Source organism: Myiozetetes cayanensis, unplaced genomic scaffold (assembly GCF_022539395.1).
Source record: "Myiozetetes cayanensis isolate MyiCay16 unplaced genomic scaffold, myiCay2020 scf5-8, whole genome shotgun sequence".
NCBI classification, from domain to species: domain Eukaryota; kingdom Metazoa; phylum Chordata; class Aves; order Passeriformes; family Tyrannidae; genus Myiozetetes; species Myiozetetes cayanensis.
This window is the reverse complement of record NW_026087742.1, coordinates 28,018,504-28,044,646: the sequence shown is the minus strand read 5'-3', so window position 1 is coordinate 28,044,646 and position 26,143 is coordinate 28,018,504. Positions and strand designations below refer to the sequence as shown.

General features: G+C 37.5%; 1 protein-coding gene across 1 annotated transcript in view; it reads left to right on the top strand.

Annotated features, from left to right (window-relative positions):
* CRACR2A (calcium release activated channel regulator 2A) overlaps positions 1-26,143 on the top strand; it is a 72,240-nt gene that overhangs the window by 12,451 nt on the left and 33,646 nt on the right. Inside the window, exons 3-11 of the mRNA XM_050333543.1 lie at positions 2,853-2,964; positions 5,405-5,573; positions 7,097-7,243; positions 12,569-12,659; positions 15,470-15,565; positions 20,669-20,856; positions 22,783-22,854; positions 24,882-24,927; positions 25,750-25,841. Of these exons, the coding sequence (XP_050189500.1) occupies positions 2,853-2,964; positions 5,405-5,573; positions 7,097-7,243; positions 12,569-12,659; positions 15,470-15,565; positions 20,669-20,856; positions 22,783-22,854; positions 24,882-24,927; positions 25,750-25,841 (1,013 nt within the window). The remainder of the gene's footprint in view (positions 1-2,852; positions 2,965-5,404; positions 5,574-7,096; positions 7,244-12,568; positions 12,660-15,469; positions 15,566-20,668; positions 20,857-22,782; positions 22,855-24,881; positions 24,928-25,749; positions 25,842-26,143) is intronic.

Below are 26,143 nucleotides of genomic sequence, written 5' to 3'. Positions count from 1 at the left end.
AGTGCTTGTTTACTATGTCTGACAACTTCAGTATGTATGTAAGTGTATGCAAGTTCATTTAAATGCAAAAATAAAGGTGCTCAGGGCACTTGAGGTGATGTTTCTTTATGCCTGCTTTTATTTCCTGTACTTTTCATGGTGTTTACTCCCTACAGAAAAGATGTAAATCAATAAAGTAAATAAATTTTTCTTTAAAAAGTACTAATTGTTCATCACATTTGCATTGTGCCGTTAGGTAGTTCTGTACTGCTTACTATTAATGAAGCTTTACTTCCAATACAGGATGCTGACATTAATCTTTTCAGTCTTTAGTCTTGTGATACAAGTGTGATTTTCAACAGAGTGTTGAGTATCTGATATCCACTTAATTTCAATGGACTAAATTTTGCAAAGTTTTCTAATGTGTCTATAATATAGTAATTATACTAAAGATTTACTTCTCCCTGATTATATCTTACTATTTATTGTGAGCGTATGTTAATACTGATATTTTTTTTAATTTTTTCCTTCCGTTTCAAAATAGCAAATATACTCAACTTTCAAACAAACTCGAGGTTTTCTGAAATTTCAAGAAAGCATATTCTACCTGAGACTTGAAACCACAACTTCATCCTTTGGGCCTTGAGGTTGTAATGAATAAAGAGAATTAGTGTTGTAAAGTGTATATAGCAGAACTGAGTTCAGATCTTGCTCTTAGCTATTTGATCTCTGTCTTTTTATTTAGCAGAGTAAAAGCTTGGTATTTTCAGATAATTAAAATGTAGATGTCATGAAAACCTGGAGGACATTTGGTGGCAATGCAGATAGTTTCTTTTGAAGTTCCAGTGATATCTCTGAATGTTTTATTTTTTTTTTTTCTAAAGTTTTCAAGAGCCTCATATTTAAAGGATTTTACAGTAACCTGAAATGAGCAAATAAACAAAAACACAATTATGAGACCAAGAACATTTCCTTTTCCTAACAACAGCAAAAATTTAATTATTTAATTAAGAATAAAAACAAGATGTTGGGAAAACATTGATTCAGTGTTAGTAACCATGGTAAGAGTGGCCATTGCTTCAGTTCCTCAAAGTCTGTAAATTATCCACAGGGAATTTAATGGAACATTCCTCAAAATCTATTATTTTCATATACTTTCCCAAGAAAATAGATGTAATTGTGGTGTTTTCTATTGTAAAATTAGTGTAATTCACATCAGAATCTGAGTGCTGCATTAGGGCACTCCAGCTGTATTTGGAGAAGTGTGTATTTGCCGGTCAGGTTTGCAGAAAGATCCACAAGCCATTGTACTGGAATAGCAAGTGGGTCTGTGCTGATGGCATGGTCAGAGAAGGACAACCAGCTCTCAAGTACTTCTTCAGCAAAAGAAGTAGTGGGGGCACAGTTTCTGTTTTTCTAAGTGTAAAAAGAGTAATTTGTCTGAAGCACCTCCTCCCTCATCAGTGCGTGTAGGCTGTAAAACTTAAAATGGAAGCTCATTTTTAGAAGTTTCCCTTTAGACCTAAGAGATTAAAATCCAAAACTTTGGGAAGATGGCTGTGTTTAAGTAAGAAACTGGTGACCAGATATATTGCTGATGAAATAAATTTTCTTTGTTTTTATGGAAGCAGGCAGCAATACACAATCCTGCTCAGAAATCTCTTTGTGACTGTTTCAGACAGTTCTGTGGTTTAGAAACTGTTGATTTAATTTCTCAAGACCACCTTGGAATTCCTTTACTGCTCTTCCTTCAGCTCATACAGTCCATTGCAGCCTTCATTGCAGCCAGGGAAATCCTGGTTAATGTACTCAGCCAATTCTTTTCTTTCCTATATGGCTTAGTATATTGAATAGTCTTTTCTATTGTACCTGGATTAAAGGAGAAACTTTCTTTGGCCCTAAATTGCTTCCCCACAGTGGAACAGTTCAAGGGTTTTAATCTGATAAACTTTATCAACTGACTAGCTTGCAATTTTAGTCTGTTTTATATACAACAGCAGTTCGAGGGGGGATTAAAAGCTTAACTAATAAAGTAGAGGACTTCACTGATGTGTATACTGCTTTTTAAGCTGTTTTTTTAATCTTCCTATTACTTGCTCCCACTGGAGATCCTTGCTGTTTTAGTTGTTTGCCATTCTAGTTCCTCTTATTTCTGGGAAATCTGTCTACACTGTCAAAAGAATTGGTGTAAACTCATTAGGATCAGTTTTACAGATTTTTTTCTTTTTTCTTTTATGCCTGTCTTTAGATTATCAGGGAAAAAATGTGACTTTGTGGAGATGGTTTCATAAAGTTATGTCTTTGGTGTAAGCATGCTGCATTTCAGAAGTAGACAGTCATAAACTACATTTAACTCGGTACAGGATCAGAAGGTCCTTGGTCTTTGGACCATGCAGCTTTCTTAACTTTGTTTTATTTATTTGTTTGTTTATGTAGTTACTTTCAAAATTACATATTTTGAAGCAGCTTTAGTTAGGACAGTATATCCTCTATAATGTAGTCATCTGGAGAGTCTCTTCCTTGACCTCATGATGTGGAAGGAACTAGGCATACAGTTCTGCTGCCAAGTTTGTCCAGTAGCTTGATAAATCAAGGCATTTCACCAGGATGCTGAGTCTCCTCTTCCCTTTGTGACTGGAATTTCTGTCACAGGGAGCTGGTTCTCACTGCCTTGTCATAATGGATTCATAAAGGCTAATAAAGAAGTTATTAAAGCAAATGTCCCTCAGTTGATCTTTACTCTGTAATGTGTTTGGATTTACACTCGGGGAAACAAAGGACCTATCCTTCTGTATTATCGGTATTCTGTAGAATCTAGTGTTCCTCTTATTCTGTAGTAATGGATGAAGTTGCTGTATGTTTTTTCATTTCAGAGACTGCATCCTGAGTTACCTCTTAGCCTGGAAGAGCTTGAAAAAGTTTTTGTCACATTGGATGCTGATGGCAATGGCTCACTTACCCCAAAGGAGTTCATCACAGGACTCAGTGAGTTTTGGAAAGCATGTCTCCTGTACTGAGCTTTATTCATGTTCTTCAGTAAAGAAGCATTTTGTTTTAATAGTACACTTAATAATGCACACGGGGAGCCAGACTATTCCCTAGATATAGCAGATATATGTAGCAAATGATGAAGTGGTCAGATAGTGTGAATAAATAAACAAAGGGTTCCAGGGTCTTTCTCTCATGTGTACAATGGCAGGCCATGACATAATATGAGACAAATGATATAATCATCTGAATTGCAACTGTTTTAAGCTGTGGAGTAGATCTATGTGCAATATTTTTGAAGGTTTACCTTGATGGGGGAGCGGGAGGGGGGAAATCTTGTGTTTTATTTCAATCAGGTAGTAAGACCTGAAAGATAATTAAGATTATCTCTAAGATTATTGTAAGACAATGTTAAAAATGTGTTAATACCACTGTCCTTACAGCTGTGGAGATGCTTTCTACAACAAATTAATTCTTCAAGTAATGTTAATTTATTTCAAAACAAAACAGGATGAGGCACTTATTACTGCATAATAGGAGCTGATAAGTTCTTTGTAATTGCCTGTTTTGCAACAGCACTCTTACTGTCATGTTCTCTGTGTTTGTCACAGGGTTGTTTTCTCCCCAGCTGTGACATTCCAGATAAGATGACAGTGTTAGGGAGACTGTGTTCAGTTGTTTATGCAAAATCAATTTTGTGCTTAAATTTTAGCATTTGCTCTAGAAAATGAAGCGTCTTCTATGCGGGAATTGAAACAATAAATCTCAATTTAAATACTATATATTTATACTATTTATTTATAGTATTTATATAATATTATATAATACAATATTAGGTCCAGGAAATAGGACCTTCATTTTTGCTTTCAAATCACCAGTTGTTTGAAATCTTAATTCTCTTAATCCACCTCTTCCATTGTAGAGCTAGATCAAGTATCCTAATAGAGTATGGTTTAATCTCAAAATTGCCATTATTAAAAAATGAAATAACTGATTACTGCTTTACTTTTCACAAGTAAATTATACATATTTCTTAGGTTAAATGAAGATTATTTTCATAAGTATTCCCTGCAAAACCAAAACTGTTTATTAAGTGAGGTTGTAAGTGGCTCCCATCTACAGCAGCTCCAGATCCTGGAGATTACTTCTGCCCAACTGCTGGAGCCCAGTCCGGAGAACAAGGTGGATGTGGCCACTGCTCTCCTGTTCACAGGTTCAGCTGGCAGTGAAGATAAACGTGTATCCCAGAGGCACCCACACGTGGACACTCACAAGCACACAAAGGACATGGTCACAGCACATGTGTATAGGATTGGCAAAAGACATAAGGACAGACAGTGTAAAGCATGGTACATTTTAACCTTCTACACAGCATTCACAGGTGTTTTCCAGGCTAGGTAGTCATATATTTGGCTAGGTGATGATGTTGGTATTCCTAGTAGAAGCAGAAGCTCTACTAGGTATAGGCTGCTATAGAAAGGTAGAGTGTGGAGAAAGCAGAGTAGTGTCTGGATAAAACTTGTACTGCACCAATTATTATGGGAGAATCCTGTTCATATTTGTGTAAGCAGTGATAAATCTGAAATTTACTGTAGCCTTTCTTTGCAACATATTCTATTCTGTTGTCAACATTCTGTGCTGGGTGCTATGAGAAAAAATGCAAGATGGTGTTAATAAGACCATAAAACCACACCATATTTCTGTTTCCTTGTGTCTGTGGTAACTTCTGTACTGGTGTTTAGGACATAACAAAAATCCTCTGCATGTCCCCTTTGCCTAGATTCTTTAAAAATTTTGACTTACAAATATTCAAATAAAATAGCTGGCACATTTAGAACTTGATGGAATGTATCTGGTCTGCCTCAACCGAGCACAAGTGTATTGATTATTCATGTGGCAGTTTCACTTCTGCATCCTCACTGTACAACTACTGTTAATAAAATGTAGCTTTTTCTGTATGCAATTTATATAGGAATTTGAAATGTGCCTTTGGTCATGCATTAAAAAGAATGTTAAATTTAATTTGATGTACATTTTATCAGTAGCGATGCTGTGGTTATTTTAGATTCCAAACATCTATTTTAACTTATCAAGAAATGTGGCCACGAATTTATGAAGTGCTTGTTACTACAATTTATGTTTTCTTTTTTTTGTATGGAGATACGAATTTTTTCATTAGGTTTTTGAATTTTGAGGTGAGTTATTTACTGAAGGTTAGACATTAAATTGGGCACAAAGTCAGCCACAGAACTCAAGAGATCCTCTTGCCATGCCTCATCCTTTTGTTATTTCATTATACTCTGCCTGTAAACAAGTGTAGGTGTTTCCCTCACAAATTATACTTGCTGTAAAATTTGATCTTTAGTATGCTTAGTATTACATTGCTTCTTATAGCTGAGTTCTGAAAATGCTAATGTGTGTAATTTCTAATTCTTAGGCCAATTTCTTTTGGAGCAGATTGCTTTGAAAAATGACATGATGCAGCAATCAGAAGGTGAAACAGCCTGCCCAATTATATGCAAAGAGACCATGGGTGATGATGAGGATGAAGAATTCCAATTCTCCAATCTGATGGATCGGCTTGGAGCTAAAAAGGTTTTGAATGAGTGAGTCTTTGCAGCAATAGTAATCGATCGTATGATTTTTTTTATAATTAATCTCTGTGTTTGATTTTAGTTAAATCCAAGGTAAATAATGAGAACTAAGACTGCTCAGTAACACAGTGATTGTTAAAAAAATTAATTTTCTTGGTTGTCAGATACCATTTAACCAAAATTTCCAAGAGTAAAACTATTGTATTCCAAGCATATGAAACTTATTTTGCTGCCATATGAAAGCTATACCACTTTATGTGTCATGTGTTTTGAATATAATTAGCATATAATCCACAGATGCCACTGATTTTCAATCAAACAATGCATGATGACTGTTTTTTTTTTGGCAAGGCCTGTGTTTAAAGTACACCAGTTAACCATAGGAAAGGAGGTTTCCTCCTGTTTTTCTGCCTTGTCTCCCCTTCATGCATAATTACACGTTGTGATTGTTCTGATAACACTATCTCTTCCAGGGCCAGGATGGCTCACTCTGAAACATGGAACATAAAACCTGCACTAGGATTTTTTTCTGTGTAGGCCTGACATTCTTTATTCAATCACAAGGAATGCTCTAGAAAAAAAAAAAAAAAAAAAAAAAGCATGGAGCAAAAATGGGAGAGAATCTGCACAGATGGTAGGAATATTTAAGATATACATCAGTGATTCTTACCATGAAATTAAAGTGCTCCTCAGTCTTTCTTTTGCTTCACCTGATTGCCTGTTACGGGTAACAGTTGGTTGTCAGTCATCCTGAAAGGCTTTCATTTGGAAGAGGTTTTCATCACCCACTTTTTCTATCCTTATCCTCAATTTGTCCTTTAAATATAGCACTCTTTGCTGGCTAGGTTCAGGCTTACAGTGCACGTGACAGAGAGTGAGTCAAGAATAAACAAACAAAAGAAGTTGTTCAGAAGAATATAGGCAAAGTATTAGAAAACCCGCTGTCATTCACAGTAGAGCATCTTTTTTCCAGCATCTGCTGAAAATATTTGGAAACAAAACATTATCTTGGTAAATCTTTTAATTGAAATTTCAAGATGTTTTATTCTGACTTTTGTAGCAGACTCACGGTAGAATCAAAATGTGTTGAAAATGAAAGAAGTCAGTACAAACACAATTTCTTATCGTGTCTAAGTAACTTATGAGGAAGGGGTTTTGATTCACTTTTGCGCTGCCCCCTTTGCCGTAGATTCGTGAGAGCCTCTTACTTCATTGTATCTCATCTTTCTCCTTTCTTATCCATTCCTGTTCAGAGGAAGTGTCTGGCAGGGCACCCACTAAACAAGCAGCTCCTGTGATACTCTGCAGCTGTGAATGGCCATACATTATGATGCATTTTTTTGAATAAATGCAATTTCCATCATTTCCCATCCACTTCATCCTTTTAAAGTCTGGCAAGTAGCCCTTGTTTATAATAAGTTTTGTATTCTGACTAGTGATGCCCTTAAGCCTCCATCTACTAGGATGCCATGAACATTTATTGCAGCCGGAGAAATGTTCTCTCTTAATGAATCCTTTATGATCTCTACTTTCAGTGAGAGTGATGTGAAGCAACTTTGGTTGCAGCTAAGAAAAGATGAACCTCATTTACTTTCCAATTTTGAAGAGCTCCTGGTCAGAATTTTCTCCCAGCTCCAAGAAGCAGATAATGAGAAGAATGAGTTGGAATGCGCTCTAAAAAAGTTAGTACTTCTCTTTGTCAGACTGTTTGTGTAGTTTTACAACTATCTTACTTACTGTTTGATCTTCTGAAGTAAACAAGGTATTTCAGTGGAGAATGGAGGACAAGAGTTCCCATTATGTAATATTTTATTAGTCATGAAGAGTACTGGTAAAATTATTCATATTGCAGGATTGGATGAAATTAGCTTTTCTCTTCCTGTTAACAGATTTTATTGACTGAAATTCTTTTGCAGATGTCTATTATTGCATTGAAGTTTTAAGACACTATTAAGCAATTCCAATCTAGTTAATCAGTTTGATTCCAGAGGACAGTCAGATTTACCAGTAAATCTGGTAAATTGTCCGTGTGCTTTGAAAACCCTGCGTGCAGAAAAGCTATAAATCTGGATTAACTGGCCAGAGACATAAGAGGTTTAAGATGTTAAAGCAGCACAAAGTACTGATATTAGTGAAAATGTAAGTTTACAAATATATATCTATAAAGCAAGCCTATGGAATATAGTAAATAATATGTATTTGTTTTATATGTAAACATCTATATATATATAAACAAATATATAAAATGCATATATAAATATATAAGAATTAAAAGTTAATAGATAACCCTTTAATATGTAGCTACCGAGGGGGAAAAAGGTTATGCTAAATCGAAACAGAATGCAAAATTATGGTTATGTTTGAAGTTCCAGTGTATTTTTATTGTGAAGTGTCACTTCTGAATTTCAGATTCTTACAGAATATATTGTTGAACATTCATTTCATTTGTTCAGCACTCTCTTGGCTATTCTGAGAATGTGACAAGGCATATTAAGAAGAAAAAGACCTAAAACTATATGGTCATTAAAGACAATTGGTTTATATTGATAGTAGCATTTTTATCTAAGTGTACAAGTGTAGTTTTAGCCTTCAGACAACTAGTCAGATGGAAACAGCATACAGTGGCTTTTGCTGTCTCTTTTAGACTAGAGATTAGTAACTGCCATGTGTGATGAGGGGTTTGTTTTGTGGTTTTGTTTGGGATTTTTGAGAGTGGTTTTTTTGGAACTGAATTAATAAATTTGTTCTGTTTAATAGCTGTGATCAGCACAGAGGTGCACAGAGAATGCATTAGCATTATCTTTTCTGGCTGATGTGAGATCTCTACCTTAAAAATGCATTGCATTTTTATATTTTTGTAGTAAAAACAGGTTTTAGCTAATTTTTTCTTTTTGTTGATCCCGACAACACCTCTAATTTCAGCAAATAGATTGTTGTTTTGTTTGTAGTCAATAGCTGGAAGGAGTCAGAGTAGTAATGTTGTCTTTAGTAACAGTGGGGATGAAAAACTTCTTTTCTTTTAAACCATGTACAAATAACAGCAAAGCTTAAGACAAGACCACATAAAGGGAAAATTATTTTTTTTAATACTCACTTATTAACACTAACATGCATGTATCTGGGTAGACTGGCAGGCATTTACTGTGGGGTCACAGAAAATAAGGGATGCTGGTTATTGAGGTCTTATAATGTCTTCTGGGTTGTTCTTGATTGGTGACAATAATAGCCTTTGGAAAGTGAATTTGAATAATGTGATCTTTTGTCTTTCCTTTCTGACTCACCTCCGTGAGTCATTAGGCAATAAGGCAGTCTACTTTCAGTCTTTTGTCCCCTTTCCTGGATGTAGGCTGTGCTTTTGTCTTAAGCTGGTCCTTTTTTTCCTATCCTGGGTGCCCTGAGAAGGTTCATGTGCCTGCGCTGGGATTTGTGCGCCATGACAATCTATGCTGTCAATCCATGACATTCTTCTCTATCTGTTTTTTGTCTTTTCTTCTGGAGCTTTCTCACAGGCATATTTTCATTCCTGAACTCGAGTCCCATGGTCTAAGAGACTCAGGGATTTCCTCCTGTTCTGGTCCAATACATACAGTACTCTGATGCTGTCCTGTTTGTAGGTCTGGGCAGTAGTGAGGCTGAATGTATATTCTCAATACCAAACATGCAAATACACCACACATGGGAGACAGTGCAGGCTAATCTTGAAAGAAAAATAAATTGTGATTTTTAAATCTAAACAGAATGCAATTCTTTGGATATAATTTTTTATTTTCCAGGATAAGTTAGTTCTGCTTGATTTTCTGGTATTCATATTTATTTTGAAGTGCTAATTTAAAATTAGATGGCTTCCTAAACTTAGTGGGTTTTAAATAATATGGTGATGTATTAAATGAGCAAAAAAGCAGTAGATGACTGTAAGGAAGATAAAATAAAGTCATGCTTACATGATGGGCAGTTATAATTCCAGAGAGAGCACAGAGAACTTCCTGAAATCATCAGTTCACAGTGCAGTGGCAGCCCAAAGACCCCACTAAACTTCTGTGCATTATCAGGGAGGGTACTGAGCACGTGACAAAGCATGTTTTTACCACTTCATGGAATTTTAGTACTGTGTGAAGTTTTGGTCTCTGCAACACAAGAAGAATATAGTGGGATGAAGAAAAGTACAGAGAATGGCAATTCAGCGGTTAAAGGAATAGAACAGCTATTCTGAGAGAGCTATTTTTAAAAGGTCGGATCTCTTGAATAAGGAGGCTAAGGCTGGAGTGGGATATGACAGACCTTGTTATTCTTCAAATCCCTGACAGTAGAACCAAGGGGCATTTAGTAAGTCTGATAGGAATTAAGCTGAAAAGAGATGAGAAAGAGCTTTTTCTTCTTATATAGTTGAAGATAAAATCTTCAACTGCCATTAGCTCTGTCTGCTGCTGTGCTTTGCATTTGAAAGAAAAACGAGTATAAACGTGTGCTGTGTTTCAAACCAGTTCTAAACTGAGAAGATAAACAAAAGTATAAAGGGGAAGTGGCAGGATGAACTGTCTTCTCATGGGCTTAGCATGGGACAGTGTCAGAGTCAATCTTTGTGGAAGAGGAGAATCAGCAGCTCAGAACATTAGTGCACAGTGTGCACAAATCTCTGTAGTTTTTTTTTTTTTGAGGAGAAAGAACAATTCACATTTCAGGTACATGAACGAGTGGAATTTAAACCCTTGTGAGTCTGTTGATCTTGAACTCTTCTCATCTGAACTTCGTGAACTCATGTTACGTTCCATCTCCTTTTGTCTCCATCTGTTTGTTCCACAGCATTACTGGAAAAAGATCACATTATCAAATATTACTGAAGCTACACAATAATTTGTTAAGTAAAACTAGATGGGATGATCCCAGGGAACAGAGATTTTAATCAAAACTTGCTGCATTTTTTACGTAACAATGATATACCCTTATGGCTTCAGGTTTTCCCCCGTGATTATATGTGGTGAATATTTGCCAGCTAATGTATTGGATTATTTTTCTGCTTCTGGTTAGTTATATTACTTATTATTGTGTTAAGCTTTTGATTGTAACAGGATATTAATTTCCCTTTCTGTTTAATTTGATCAGAGTTAAGAATGGTATAAATAAAATGCTTAGGGAGTATTCAGCCTGCAGAAATGGCATGTGCTCATGTGCCAGACCAACTAAAAAGATTCCTACATCCAGCAGTGCCTCCTGGGTGTAATCTTGATGATGCTGCCATATCCTTTGCTTCCAAACACATAAGAGGAAAGAAATAACTAAATCAGCAGCTTAATAATATGGGATTAAAGTTATTCTCCCTGTCACACAGAAGCAAAGAAAGTCTTTATGATTCCCATGGAAACACCGACTGCTGTGCAGTGTGTTCTGCCTGTGCAAAGTTACAGGGTTTTTCAGTACATAGTCAATCTAACCCTGGTCAAAGTGACATTGTACTGCATGAATACAGTAGGTATATGATCTTAGCATCTCTGTCACACCTTTTTAAGTAACTTTTATTTCTTTATGAATTTGTTTTAATTTTATTTCATTGATGAGTGCTAATTTCTCATGAAGGATTTTTGTATTTTGAAGAAAATAAAATTTAAGATCAGAACACAACCCATCTTTATACTATAAGGGCAGCAAAAAGGGCTTCTGGATTTTCTGGCACTCTCTATTTGAAGTATTGCAGTCAAATGAAGAGACCCTTGTCTGGGCTGCTTTTCTCACCTGGTCAGAGTTTTAAAAAGTTCAAGTGACAGCCATAGTTTTCCTCAAATTCGTATGGTTTGACATTTGTTTATTGCTACTGCAAATCCTGAAAAAATGTCTCCCCTCAGATTTTTTACCTGAAAATGCAAGCAGGCAGTGTCAAGTGTTCTGTTGTTTGAAAGGGGGAAGGAAAGACTTGTTTCTGGTTTTGCTCATTCTTTTTAGCTTAGGTAAGTCTCTTGGAGTGCCTTTCCAATTTGCTTTGCTCTAACTGAGAAGAGAACCAAGCCTTCAATAAGTGAAAACATAGAAATTGTGGAGCATTGAGAAAAAAAAAAAAAAAGAGATACCCTGATTACAAAATTAATGTTGGTTTTTTTTTTTTCAACTGTATATTTTTTGTCTTGCTCTTACTGATGTGAATACCCATGGAGATTATGTACTTTACTTGTAACAGATGTATTATGCAGATGGCTCAAGGAACATCTATGGCAGGAAGAATATGGGGGAAAATACAGTAATGTCATATAAAGACCCTATTAATGTCTATTAATAATCTTTCTAGGATGTCCCCTTAGTTTGATACAACGTGATTTTTGCTTTTCAGTTTCTGGGTTAATGACAATAGAATAGAATAGAATCCTTCATGTATCAAACTGCAGTGATATTAATTGCAAAATTCTCCTGGAAAAAAAGTGAACTTTGTTGGTACTTCTTTTTTTCCTACAGTCACATATACTTGTGCACAGCATATTAATTTCTATTCCTCATCTGGGCTTTTAAAATTTGTTCCGGCAAAGCTGTCAGAGAGGCAGTAAGGCAGCTTTCAAGAAAGTCTTTCAAGAATTCTCTTCTAGCTAATATATCTTAGACATGATAGAAGTACCTCATTCGGTGCTCTTGAGTGGGGAATAATGCACTTCCAGAGTAAAAAGAAATGAAGTTACAGTGAAAGTACTTTTAATTGGCAAACTTAGGCTCTGATATTCTTAGTATTGTCTCTTCCTTATATGTAAGATTTAGTAGTCATTATAACTGCATAACAAACAGGTGCTTTATATGGAAACATCAGATGTGTAGCTTTATGTGAGCTTTTCAACTGTTGAAACTTTCCTTCCACAAGAGAAAAAAAAATTAATCTGTGAACTTTGCTGCACAAAAATTCCTATTTCCTTGACACTAGAACATTTGTTAGAGTCCTGTGTTAAGGCAGAAATGTGGAGCTCAGTTCACAATGTGAACCATGATTTGAAGTAATGCTACTAAGACTCAGTCACTGTACTTTTATCTCTTGTTAGGAAAATTGCTGCTTATGATGAAGAAATTCAACACCTCTATGAGGAAATGGAACAGCAAATCAAAAAGGAGAAAGAGCAGTTTCTGTTGAAAGTGAGTGTATCTTTGTTATTGTGGGCCTGGATTCTGGTTCCCCTTTCAGTGGTTTCAGACTCATTCTGGGTGTCAAAGCCCACAAAATGCGTTTTACAACAGAATAAGAAAAAAACTTTTTTTCCTTCATAGCTACTTTTGTACTAATCTAGTCTCTGCAGCTTCAAACTAAATGACTTGTTTGATGAGAGGAACACTGATGTCCTGCACTCAGTGGTTGGCATACAGTAGCAGCTGGCATTCTTTTGGAAATCAGTTAAATTACAAACATTTTATTACTAGTGCTGCTATAGGTTCAACTTCTGGTTACAGTTTAGGAGAAATGCTCTTGGAGGTTGCTCAGAGCAGCACCAAACCTGTTGAATTCTATAGTCTCTGCTTTTTGGGAGGAGATAAGATCTCACTGAAGAGCAACAAGAGATGATTCAAGAGATGATAAGTTATTCAACTTATGAAACCACCACAGATATTTGAAAAATAAAAAATAAGTCAGACTCTTGTCACTACCATGGTGCCTCCAGAACACCGGAAAGTGAATTCCCTTTTCTTGCAAAGACTTATTTTAATCTCCTCCACTGCATTTGTAGTCTTTTCTTTGGATTTTTCTGTCCTACTTTTTTTTTTTTTTGGCAAAACAAGGAAACTAACAAGAACTTCCAGTATGCTTCAGGAAAGAGTAATTTTAGAGTCATGGGTGGGAAGGTGCCTGTGGAAATCCTAACTTTAAAACTAGATCAGGTTGCTCAGGGACATGTCCAGTTAAATTTTGAGTATTGAAATGCTGGAAGTTCCTCAGCTCCTCTGGGTGGCCTGGGACTATCCATCATGAGCTACTGGCTCATGCCTTTTTGTTGTCTTGGCATTAGCCTTATAAATGAAAGCAATATAGAGTTTCAGCAACACGTAACAAAATGTTGCCAAAATAGTGGTTATTGTCTCCATTTTCAATCAAATATGATATCTAAAACTTCATTTTTTTCCCCTAAATATATCAAGTATTTTTTTTTTCCTGACTATAAAAAAAAAAAGATGCTTTTATCAGCTATCTAAGGAATCATTCTTTTTACTTACCTCACACAGTAATGAACCTGACTCAAATTTTCAAGTTTTTAGCAATCCTAGCTGAGAGCAGTTTTTAGTGGTGGGTGAGATTAACCTTTTATATAAAGCTTGTGTATCAGCTGAAGGATAAAATGTATTTGCAACTTTGCCTGACAGCAGTTTTGTGGAAAAAAATAGTTCATATGCTTTTAATACCCCACAACTGAAGTGGTATTGAAACTCCTAAAACAACAAAGACTTTTCTGTAAGCAGTGATTGTTTGATCTCCTAATTAGTTGTATATTTGAGGTAAAGCCATTTCTTTCAGGCTTTTCCATTAAAGCTTCCCACTCAAGCTATTTACAGTGTAGTCAGCATTCACACTAAGGGTTGCCAGACACTCAAGAAGTATTGTTTCTTGGCATGACTAATTTGGGATCTGGGGGGATCTGGCTGTTAAATTCTTTCTCTAATGCAAAGTCTTACAAAGACTTTACAGCCTGGAGAGATGCATTGATGCCATATAAAGGGGAAATTATTATAGCTTGAATGAAGAGCAGCTCTTGAAGAATACATTTAAAGGAATTGGTAAGATGCAAATAAGTACAAATTGTAGCTATTTACAATACTTAGTACCCTGCTGACTGAAGGTTATATAAAAGGGGCAGTTACTCTGTCTTTCTCACTTGGATATATATTCTTCCACAGAAGAAACCAATTATTATGCATTTGATTACTACATTACATGTACTGCTGAAAGGGAAATGCATGTAAGAACCACTGGTGTATTGAGGGATTTTTTTATTTTTGTTTAGAAGCATTTTCCTGAGGATCTTGGGGAGTAGGAGCCTATTGTGGAGGAATAGGACAGATTCTCAGCTGATACATACTGCTGGAACCTGACTTTACTCAGAGGAGGTCTGACAATTTGTCTCAGCTGGGGAGTGTCTGAAGGAGTAATTCCATATATGACTGTGAATTCCTAGTGATTGCAAGATTTTTGGATACTGGACAGGTTGATGTAATTGCAAAGTGAAAGCCCCAATCACTTTTTTTATATCAGTGGAACATCTGTGACAAATTGTTGTTAGAGATGGATTTTAAACATGGCAGGTATTGTTTCTTTTTACCTTCAATCTGTGCTGCTGTACTGTATCCTGTATTTCCCATGTCAGACCCGATATCTCGTTACAGTATGACTCCCTAAGACTCCATAATACATTTGTCCAGGTTGTTTCCACAGGTGCATTCTCATCACTTCTCCATGCCAGCAGTGTCTAGTTAAGGAAAGCAAATGTGCAGGAATCTATCCACTCTGTTGCTGGGGTTTTTTCCAGTTTGTTTAGCTCTCAGAAGCAGCTCACTGCTGCAATCGATGAACATCAATGCTAGTGTATAGGAGCATAAGGGTATGTGTGGCTGGAAATGAGAGGATACGTTCTGGCTTCACTGATTTAGATTGGCTAAGCTCCTGAGGCTCACACCTAAGATAGAAGACTTCTGTCTGCTTTTGTAGACTGGATGCCTACTCATGTGCAATCAGCACATTCCGTAGCAACTGCAGTCTTTGGAGTTGCTGGGCTACACCAGTTTACAAAAGCTCAGAATCTTGATTCGTGAGTGATACCATCCCTAAACTGAGTTCTACCCATATCTCATTATTTTCACTGTGGAAAGCCTAAATGTTCTTTTCTTGACTGATTCTTTTTCTTCTTCTGCTGATGCAATTGTTCTGTTCTGTTAATCCATTTCCTCTTTCAATTTTGCAGGACACAGAGAGGTTTCAGTCCTATAGTAAGGAGCTGGAGTGCAAGCTGCTGTCAAAGGAACAAGAACTGGAACAATTGGTTCAAAAACAGAACAGGGTACTAACTGATGTCCTTCAGAGTTAAAATACAGATAACTCTTATTTGTTCATGTGATTTTATTTAGATCCTATTTCAGGTCCCAAAACTCCAAGTTGGTGTAATGTGGTTCTGCCAAACTGTCACCCCTCTGGTGCTTATGTGTCATGTGTTTAGGAAAAATGTTGCCCTCGATTTCTACAATAATTGTCCTTTTATGTGATATAATGAAAAAAATGTTTTTTTTTATTTTTATTATTTATTATATTACTTTTATATTATATTTATATTTTATATTTATATTATATATTTATATTTTATATTTATATTATATTATTTATTATATTATTTTTATTTATTTATTTATTCTCTCCAGGTAGAAGGTTAATTTTATGAAAATGTAGCAGAATTTCACTGTCTTCAATGTGCTAGGAACTGGCTTAATACCCAGGCAGCTCAAGAGCAGAAAGCAATGGTTTGTCTTCCAGTGTATACCTTTGCTCCAAACTTGTACCAGCCACTCATTTACTTGTTTTGGACTATTCAGCACTATGAACTTGAAGTGCTTCCTCCTGAACAAACTGCTCCTGATATATCTCTGTGATAACAGTTTTATGGCAGTGCATGGTTCGCTTGCGTGGTAACAGCTTGTCAAATTCCCATATTAAAACCTGATGTGTTTTACTTCTTAAAATGCATGGCCTGCTTGGGGAAGCAGAGTATTTCTGTATGTGTGAACTTCCTGTAAAGTGTCTTCAAGGTCAGTGCAGGAAAGACTAGCAATAGGGAAAGGGATTTAAGGGGCTGAAATGGAATGCTGTAAACCTAATTCCATCTGTAGAATATGATCATAAAATATATACAAAAATTTTTCCTAGCAGCAGTGCTTGCGAGTGCCAATCCTGAGAAGCAGAGGAGGGGAAGGGAAGGAAGAGGAAAAAGGAGTTTGAGGGCTGTTTCCTAGTTGTATGTAGTATTTAGGTCCTCTTTAGATTCATTCCTCTGAGGAATGAATCTAGGTACTGCTGAAGCTGATGGGAATTGTAGAATTGTACTTGAGTAAGAGGAGAGACAAATCTCTAGCTTACTGTAATCATGCAAGTTAGGGCTATCCTGAGGGGCTGTCACAAGTCAAATGAAGCACATGATTGGTAAAAGCCAGCATGGATTTACCAAGGGGAAATCATGCTTGAAAAACCTGTTTGCCTTCTACGACAAAGTAACCTGCTCAGCTGATGTGGAGCGATCAGTGGACACTACCTGGATTTCTCCAAGGCTCTTGATAAGGTTTCCCTTATCAAAAGGGGTTTTTTTGATAAGCATTCTTAAGGGGTTTTTTGATAAGCATTCTCCTGGAGAATGTGTTATGATCTGGGCAAGTGTTCCATGCGGTGGGTGGGGAACTGGCTGACAGGAGGTATTGAGGGGTGATGGTAAATAGCTCCTTTTCACACTGGCAACCTGGTACAAGTGGAGTCCAGCAGGGATTGATACTGGGCCCAAGGCTGCTTAATATTTTCTGAAGTGATCTGGATTATGACATAAAGTGTACCCTGACAAAGTTTGCTGATAATACCAAACTGAGTGGGGAAGCGGACACTTTGGAAGAGAGAGCCAACCTTCAGGAAGACGTGCATAGGCTGCAGGAATGGGCTAAAAAGAATCTTAAGTTCAACAAACACAAGTGGAAATACCTGGGAAAATAAAATTTAATCCAGGAGTGCAGAACAGGCTAGGATCTAACTGTCTGGGGTGCAGTTCTATGGAAAGGGACCTAGGGCTCCTGGTGGACATCAAGCTCAATATGAGTGAACTGTGTGCTGCTGCAGCAGAGAAAGGCAACCAAGATGCTGGGCTGTATCAACCAGCAGGAATTATTCTACTCTATTCAGCGCTTGTCAGATCACACCTGTAATACCATGTTCAGTTTTGGTCCCAGCTATGCAAAATAGATGTGGGCAGGCTGGAGAGGTTCCAGGGAAGGGTCACAAAGTTGATGAAAGGACTGGGAAGCCTGACATGTGGGGAAGAGCTGAGAGAACTGGGTTTGTTCAGCTTTGAGAAAAGAAGACTTGGAGGAGACTGTGTTCCAATATTTAAAGGGGGGCTACAAAAAAGGTGGACATTCCCTTTTTACATGGAATCACATGGAAAAGATGGGTGGTGGGTCCCTGGGAGACTTTGATTGGACACAAGAAAAAATTTTTCATGATGAGAACCATCAGAACAATTGAAACTTTTTTCATTCAGCCAGTTGATTGGCCCATTGTCAATCTGATATGCAGTATTTGATGGTTTGGGGTTTTTTTTGTCTCTGGTTTATAAACCTAACCTGTTGATCTGAATGCACTAATCAGTGTAGTTATTGGCAGTGTTTTCTACATATGTTTTTCTAATTTCTAATGAACTTCTCTGAAAGTGACATTCATCTTTATTCAGATCTGGTTTTGTAGTACTCCCACTCATTTTCTGGCATTACTTCTCATTCACCTGGATATCCATGTGTGCTGTCTAAGGCTTGCCTTATTGAGAGATCGCTGTCACTTTTGCCTCCTCTGGCATGAAAATATACTTTGATAATTAAATCTGTTCTTGCAGATAGTAATAGTAACTTGATTGCATTAAAACTTCCATGCTTGATTGTATGAGAGAACCTCTTGTAAGTAATACAAATGCTTTTTTCCAAACTTTGTTAATAAGTTCTTTTTTTTTTTTTTTTTTTTTTTAATACAATGTAATTATTCCTGTGTTGGAAATTATCAAAAATGTGAAAGGGAACTTCCAAACCAGATGACTTCAGGTGTTGTTTTTGCTGACACAGTGTGAGGGATTCTCCCTTATGAGGGTCTCCTGCCTGGCTTGACTGGAATATGGGTCTGATTCCATGTTGACTGGCCAGGATTCTTTGTCCAGGGCTTTTTGCTGACTGCCATGATGTTGAATTGTCAGTTTGCACTATATATGGCTTAGTTAATACACAAGGTATTCTCATCCCTTGTTCCTCAAGGGATGTGTGATGGAATGGCTCAGAAGGAGGCACTGGGGACAGGGGATGTCCAGCATAACATATAGGGCACATAATCTTGTATGAGGGGATGGAAGTAAGTTTGGACCAGGTAAAATGCAGGAAAGTTACTGGGCTTCTAACATAAAATGATGGGTACTGTGCTGATGACAGCCACTGAAGAGCATGATCCTGGGATTCTGAATGAGATCCAGGAGAACATGGATCAGTAGCACTCAAAAAAGGCAAATCAAGTGATTAGATTGTTAACAAAAGCATAAAGAACAAAATAATCCTCAGCCTTGTAACATTATAAATGTTTCACCTTTCACATGCACCTGAAGTAAAGGAGGGGTGGGGAGGGAAGAGAAAAACTTTGAAAAGGATGCTGGGCTAAGAACAAGGGAATACATGGAGAGTGTTTAGTGTATGTGTCTTTCAGGGACAGCAATAGCTGTCCTCAACAGCAGCTTCTTTGTATTGGACAATCCCAGTTCTTTACTCAAACTTGTGAGTTTTTCTCCTGTTTTTGTCAAAAAAAAAAAAAAAAGAATAGGCACCATTGGCTACTGTGTCTGTGCTAGCTCACCTGATGAGCTATTTCACTGTATTGGGAGGTTTTTAGATTAATGCTTTAAAAATAGTGTTTGACATCCCTCAAAGGATTGTGTGGGTATAGTTAAAGAAAGGAGCTCTGTATTGCTGTTACATAACCCTTTCTCCTCTTGTTGTGTCCTGGGGTTTATAAATTACAATTTTATTGTTTTTTTGACAAGAGTAAGCACCAAGATTTATAGCAAGTATTTTCTAACATCAGTATATATGATTCTGGGGGGTGTTGTTGACTACCGTTGCAGTTACATTTCCAGCACAGTCTCTGCACTAGTTTTCAGATTGCCATAGTATACTGCAAGTGGGATTTCTGCCTGCAATTTGTAGCTCATAAGATTTTTGAAAGTTCATCTTTTTACAGTCGCTTTTCACTTCTCCCAGAGCCTCTCGTCTGGATAAGAAAGTCTTGTCTTCTAGTACCTGAAGCATCTGGTCTTTTACTTAGAATAGATAAGTTTATTCTGTCACAGAGTAGAAACAATATTCAGGAACTGAAGTAATCTATCCATGTAAACCAACATTGCTCAGCAGTAGTGCGATGCCCAGCCAGTCAGTGTTCCATGTGAACTCTGAGCCTGCTGAGGACACAGTTCAGCAGATATGTTATGCTTCTGCTGCTGCTAAGTGCTCCCACTCTACTCTTGTTCCTGACTTCTCACAATCCCAGCTAGAAAGTATTTTCTGCTTTTGTTTTTAACTTGGGCCTTTTTCAAAACCAAGACTAGAAACAGCAGCACTGTGGAGGGGGAACAGACTGGCAGAGCTGATTGAGGACAGATTTCGGTTGAGTGAGCTCTGCTTGTTGGGATGGGAAGATTAGAGTTGTAGCAGTGTTGTGTCTCAGATCTGGAAGATTGAGATGGTATCATTGTAGTGCTCCTAGTACATTTTATATCCCTTGAAGAGCATAAATAAAATAAAATAAAGCTTTTATATTTTTAGGTCAACAGTGTCTTCCCTAATACAAACTTTTGCTCGGCCATCTAAATTTGCTCAGTTAGCCAGGGAGAAGCAGGTAGAACTTCTTTATATACCAGAGACCACTGTCATCTGCTGTTACCTGTTTCAGAGGGAAGGTGTATCTTTCCTTTGATGTACTTTGGAGAGTGAATATAAAAGTGAATAAAAAAGCTCTAATTCAGTTTTTAGACAGACCTCTGAATCACTCTGTGTAGGCCTTGCCTTTGTGGGAAATAGTCTAAAATAGCACTTGCTAAAATAGCAACTAAGTGCTGCTAATCTGTAGCACCTTTTCTTATAGTTTGTCCCGGTGCATTTCTGAACTGGATGAAATTCAGTCATAGAGTGGAATGGCTTTGTTTTTGTGTAACATAATTATGTCTGTACAAAGAGCAATGGAAGAGCACCATATGTGCTTTATTCATATTTTGGCTTTGATAGAAATTGCTTCCTTGTTTAACTAACCTCTAAGATTTGAATTGGAAGCCTCAAAACCAAGATGCCTTGGTTAGTTATAATACTTTCTGCTCTCTTTTCTTCCACCCCAGCTAGAGCATCAGTGTACAGAACTCCTCAGTGGCAAAGAACAAACCAAAGTAGAGAACACCAAGCTGAAGCTGACTAACCAGGAGCTGTTGAAAGATCTGGAAAGAACGTCTCACGAACTAAGCCTGGCTCAACAACAGTTAGAGATGCTTCAGAAGGAGGCATCAAGACTGCATGAGGAGAAGGAAATGTAAGTCTCCAGCTGCAGTAGTTCAGTGCATTTGCTTAGTGTACCAGTGAGCCTCCTTCTCACGGTATTCAGTGCAGTGATTTAAGCTTGTGTCATAAGCAGAAACCACCAGGAAAGCCCCATGCAGTTCTAGCCATTTCCCCCAGGTAATTCAACATGCTTTCTGTAGCATATCTGGCTTCTACAGAATCTTTTTCTATGTGTTCAAAATGTCATTGTTCTCCCCCCTGCTGTTTGTTGAGACTATTTGGAATTAAAAATCAGTTTAGTGTCTTAGCTTTGAAATACCAGTGGGATTCCTTACAGATATTATAGCTGTGGCACATGATGCTCCATCCTACTCAAAGCTAAGTCTATCTAAAACTTGGTTCTCAGAATGCACTCTGACTGTGAGTCACCAAGGATCTACTTTTTTCATCAAAAGTATGCCTAGTACATAATTTCTAACCAAGGAACCTGGCCAGCAAGGTAGAATGTAGCTTATCACAGTTCACACAAAGCCTAATAATCTTGGGTGTTCCAGTTCAGATGTGTGGATTTCAGATTCTGACTCTGAATTAAAAAAAAAAAAAAATCAAGAAGAAATATTTACAATTCGTATTTTGAGGGATAGAAATGACCTTTAAGTGAAATATCAATCTACCTGTCTTGCCTCCAGCCTTCTGCACAAAGCAGAAGTTATATTACCCTGAAGCTGTAATTGGCAGAAATGTTCACTGAAGTACATTTTAAATAAATGCTCAGGGATCTGTAAACCCTCTCACTAGTAATAGAGAGCACATGAATGCCAGACGTATCTGGCCAGACTCTATACATTTCAGCAATGAACTCTATAACTCAGAGCTTTTGCTGTTTGACATATTTCAGGGTAGAGCAGAACATGTTCAAATGTCAAATTCTTTTTCTCTTAAGCTTTATGCCAAACTCTACTTAGTTATTACATATTTATTTTTTTCTTGAGGGTTTAAATGATGAACTAGTTTGATAAATTATTATTATTATTAAGGAATGGCCACCATGTTTAGAACACACTATTTTTAGGTTTGCATGTTTGATGTGTGTTTTGGAAGAAGACAGTAGAAATATTCCTCCTCAAGGGGGGTTGTTTCCTCTTTGAGGCTTCTCTTTTCAGATCCAGAGCAAAGACTATGGAATGATCTGATTTTAAAGCTACAAAGGAAATCTGCCCAGTGGTCAGACTGATGAATAACACTACTGCATTTACAAAGCACTTTGGATTCAATAGTGGTTTATGGAATTAGAGTTCAGCTCTACTCAGCTGCACCTGCAGTGTTGCTTTAAACATCTGTATCAGTCTGGTAAGACCTGAGCTGTTGAAGCAGGTGTAATGTTCAGACAGTGCACAGGAAGAACCTGAGGCTTCACTGAAAGGCAAAAAAACATTTAAGGCCAAATGCCAAATTGCATTATGTCAAAGTAAATGGTGTTAAAACCACTGCATAGCTGTCAGGAATTGGAAAGAAATGGTAGGGAATGTAGATGTGTGTGAGCCTGAAGTATGGTTCCAGCAGCAAGATAAGCTCTAATTTTGAATACAATGTTACCTGTTTTTTAGTGACCATAAGTGAGAAGTATTTCAGCAGTGTATCTTTTCTGAATGCTTCAAGTGCTCCAAATGCTCAATATTGGCACATACTAAGCTCTCTGGATGAAGAAATAAAATACCCATCTCTTTTTATAAAAGAACCTCTATTCCTTCCTCTGCTACTCAAACTCCTGTGATACTTCTAGCCTTGTATTGAATAAAGTTTTTTAAAGTGAGTAACCATTCATGCAGAATATAACCTACAGGTTTGGAGAAGGTGAAATCTCAAATGTAGATACTCCTGGGAGGAGCATTTGAGCAGTCTTCTTACCATGGTTAGAACAGTTTATTGGTTTTTTTTTTTTTTTTTTTTTTTACAGGGAGGTGTACCGAGTGACAGAAACCTTACAGCGAGAGAAGTCAGGACTTCTGAAGCAGCTGGATCTTTTAAGGTAATGCAGACCTTACATTCAAAAATTTCTTACATCATTCTAAAGAGGTACATTAAAGGATGCAATTGTGTTGGAATATGTACTGAGTGTAGGTATCCAGGTGCTGACAGTCTCTGTACCAGAGAGAAAAGGCTGGGGCTGCCCCATGCTGACACACAACACAGGAAACAGCAGAACACTTACAGCCATGATGGTGCTTCTGGGAAAACCTCTGTAAGAAAGGGAAGCAAAGCACTTCCGAGAGGGGCATGAGAAAAAATGTGTGAGAAGCCCTTCAGACACCCAGGTCAATGAAGAAGATGTTGTAGTAGAAGGTGCTCCAGGCACTGGAGCAGACAGTAGAAAGGATCTGTGATGGAGCAGTTTGTGAAGGACTGTAACCCGTGTGAGGGAACCCACACTGGAACGAGAGAACAGTGTGAGGAGGAAGGAGCCACAGAGGGAAGCTGTTATGGACTGACTGTAAACCCCACTGTTCCCCATGCCCCTGTGCCAGGCAGGATTGGTAAGGAGGTAGAAGACCTGAGAGTGTAGGAGTGAAGTTGAACCTGAGAAGAAACAGGGTTGAGAAGAAGGTGATTTTAGTTTTGGCTTTGTTTCTCATCATCCTATAGTTGAGTCTGTTTTGTCTGTAGTGGTATTTGCTAAGTAATCTTGTCCTTATCTTGATCCACAAGCTTCTCCATCTTATTTTCTTCCCTTGTCATATTGAGGAAAGAGAGTGAGAGAGTGGCCTGACTGCACATCTGGCAGCCAGTCAAGGTCAACTTGCCGCAGGATAAAGTCACAAAAGACAGCAAAAATGGTTACAAAGTACTTTTTTATGCCCTTTTCTGGCATACGGTAGAAGGCAGCACACCTGAAAGGTATGCTTTCTTTTGGCAATTCAGTATTGTAGGACAATCTCCTTTTCAAAAGTCAAATGTGAAATGGAACAATAGTGAACTGTTCTAAGCTGATTCTGTGGCAGAAGGCTGGCTGCAGGAGATGAAGCATGCTAAAAGGCTCTGTTGTTTCTGAAGCAGTAGGAGTTGAGCCAGAGTAAATGTTCTTTCCCCAGAATGCTTTTTTGAAAAATGCTAACAAAATAAAGTTAGGTAACATTTCCCTTTATTGATAGACTTCAAAGGTTGGAACTTTGTTCGGACAACTGTAGCCTTCTCATTAATGTGCAGCCACGTTAGGTTTTGTTTGCTCAGTAGTCAGTTTGTATGGGCTATGCATTGCACCTGCCTTCACTGACTGCACTTCCTTCCGGAGGCCTCATTTCGAAGTTACCTAAAAATTTCACGTTTTTGAGGGAAGGCTCTTATTTTGCAGTGTGTTTTCCATAGGTCACTCTATGTGGTGTGATCTTGCCCACTGCAGGTAGTGGGGACATAGGTAGAAATACCTGACAAAAGAAGTTGTTGCTGCTCACTCAGGCTATAGTGGCTGCTCATTCTCTTTTTGTGGCCAGGCCAGAACAGATGAAGACAAAGGATGATATACTAAGTAGGTGTATTGTCAGATCTGATCAGAGCTTGCTGATTGCCTGGAGTCTCAATTTCTTGGCATTTTCGTTGTTTCTGCATAAAGGATGGAAGATGGATGTTTTCCTAGGGAGACTTTTCCATGGCAGCCACAACTGTAGCCCTCAGAGGGACTTAACTGGCCTTCACAGCTGTCACCAGATGAACAAGCGATGGTGTTCATTACACCCTCTCCAGATTAAGACATCGTCTTTACTGTGAAAATCATTAACCATTCTAATTTATAGTAAGTGAAGGCACATTGACTAGAACTGATTTCTATGTGTTAAGGCATTTGTTTAGATAAAGTACAGAATGAGGTCCAGACACCATCTGGCTTTAATCAGCCCTACTGGAGAATCAATAGCCCAGACAAGGAACTGGCTGTGGGGAGAATATAAATAAAGAATGATCAAAGTTTTACACTGCCAACTGTCCAATCTGTCTGTTAGTGTGGAGCAGAAAAGTCAGCAGTTCTAAAACTTGGCTTCAGTGATTCTTTTGTTCTCTTTACAGAGAGATGAACAAACATCTCAATGATGAACGTGACATATTTTTACAGGTAACCAACTATTATTTTCAAACCCAGTGTTGAGCAAACACATATCAGAACAGCCTCAAAAGAAGGGGATCAGGAAGCTGTACCAGAGATAGAATTTTTGTGCTACTTAAATCGTGCCCCATTTTTAATTTGTATTATCTCTTATTCTCACTTCAAAAAAGATTTTTAAATTTGCTGAACAATTTTAAGAGCTACATGTTCAAAATTGTAAAGTTGGAGCTAGCTGGAGAAGGATGAATGTGTTTAGAAGAAACTAAGAATGCAGTCATGGGAGGATGAAATAATCTAAACATTTAATAATTAAATTGTGTTAATCTGTTTAGTCAAGGGTAGCTAATATCCTGAAATGTTTATACAACAGTACTATAACTGAGTACCTGAATCAGGACCAGAATACCTATTGGTACCGAGTAAGAGCAGATCGTATTAACTTTTTAAACAGCAGCAGAGAATGGGCCCCTAAGAAGTTCCAGAAGAATGCTGGTGTAAGGAGACTAAGGTCACTTAGTTTACAGTTGTTTGTTTACTTAGTCCTACGGGAAGCTGCTGGTGTAAAAAAATGTATCTATTGACTTTTTTTTCATGAATTATGCTGTTTTGTTGTAGTCCACTCAGTTTACAAAGCAGATGAATTCTTGCAGGATCTGGAGTTTCCGTGTTGTGATTGTCTATCAATCAGGATTCTGAAGCATTTATACCTGTAGGATTTTTTTCTACATTTTTTTCTTTCATATGCATTGCATTATTTAAGCATTAGGAATGAGGGCAGTTAACCATAATGAAAAAGAGTAAATTAGTAAGAAGTATTATGTATTTCTGCAGAAACGCAAAACAAGTGTTCCAAAAGCCAGCTGGAAGCAAAGATCAGGGTCTGTCATTGGGAAATACATAGAGGGGAAGATGCTACCTAACAGGTAAGAACTTCTTTTTGATGTGCTTCCTATTTGAGTATGATGAGGCTTATAGAAAGAAGATGAGGAATGTTGTCTTTCTGATACCTTTGGACTTCTCAAAGCATGCATTTCTAAAGTGTCTGTAAGATTACTGTGCTCATTAAGAAATTTGAAAATAAAGTGACAAGTTTTAACATAAAACTGCAAAGGCAAGGAATTTCCCCATTGTGGATGACTATATGCTGGGAGGCACAAAAGCTGTCCAGTTATCCCATGTTAATGGGTATGGTTTCCTTGGTAACTTCCTGAAAGAGTCCATCTCC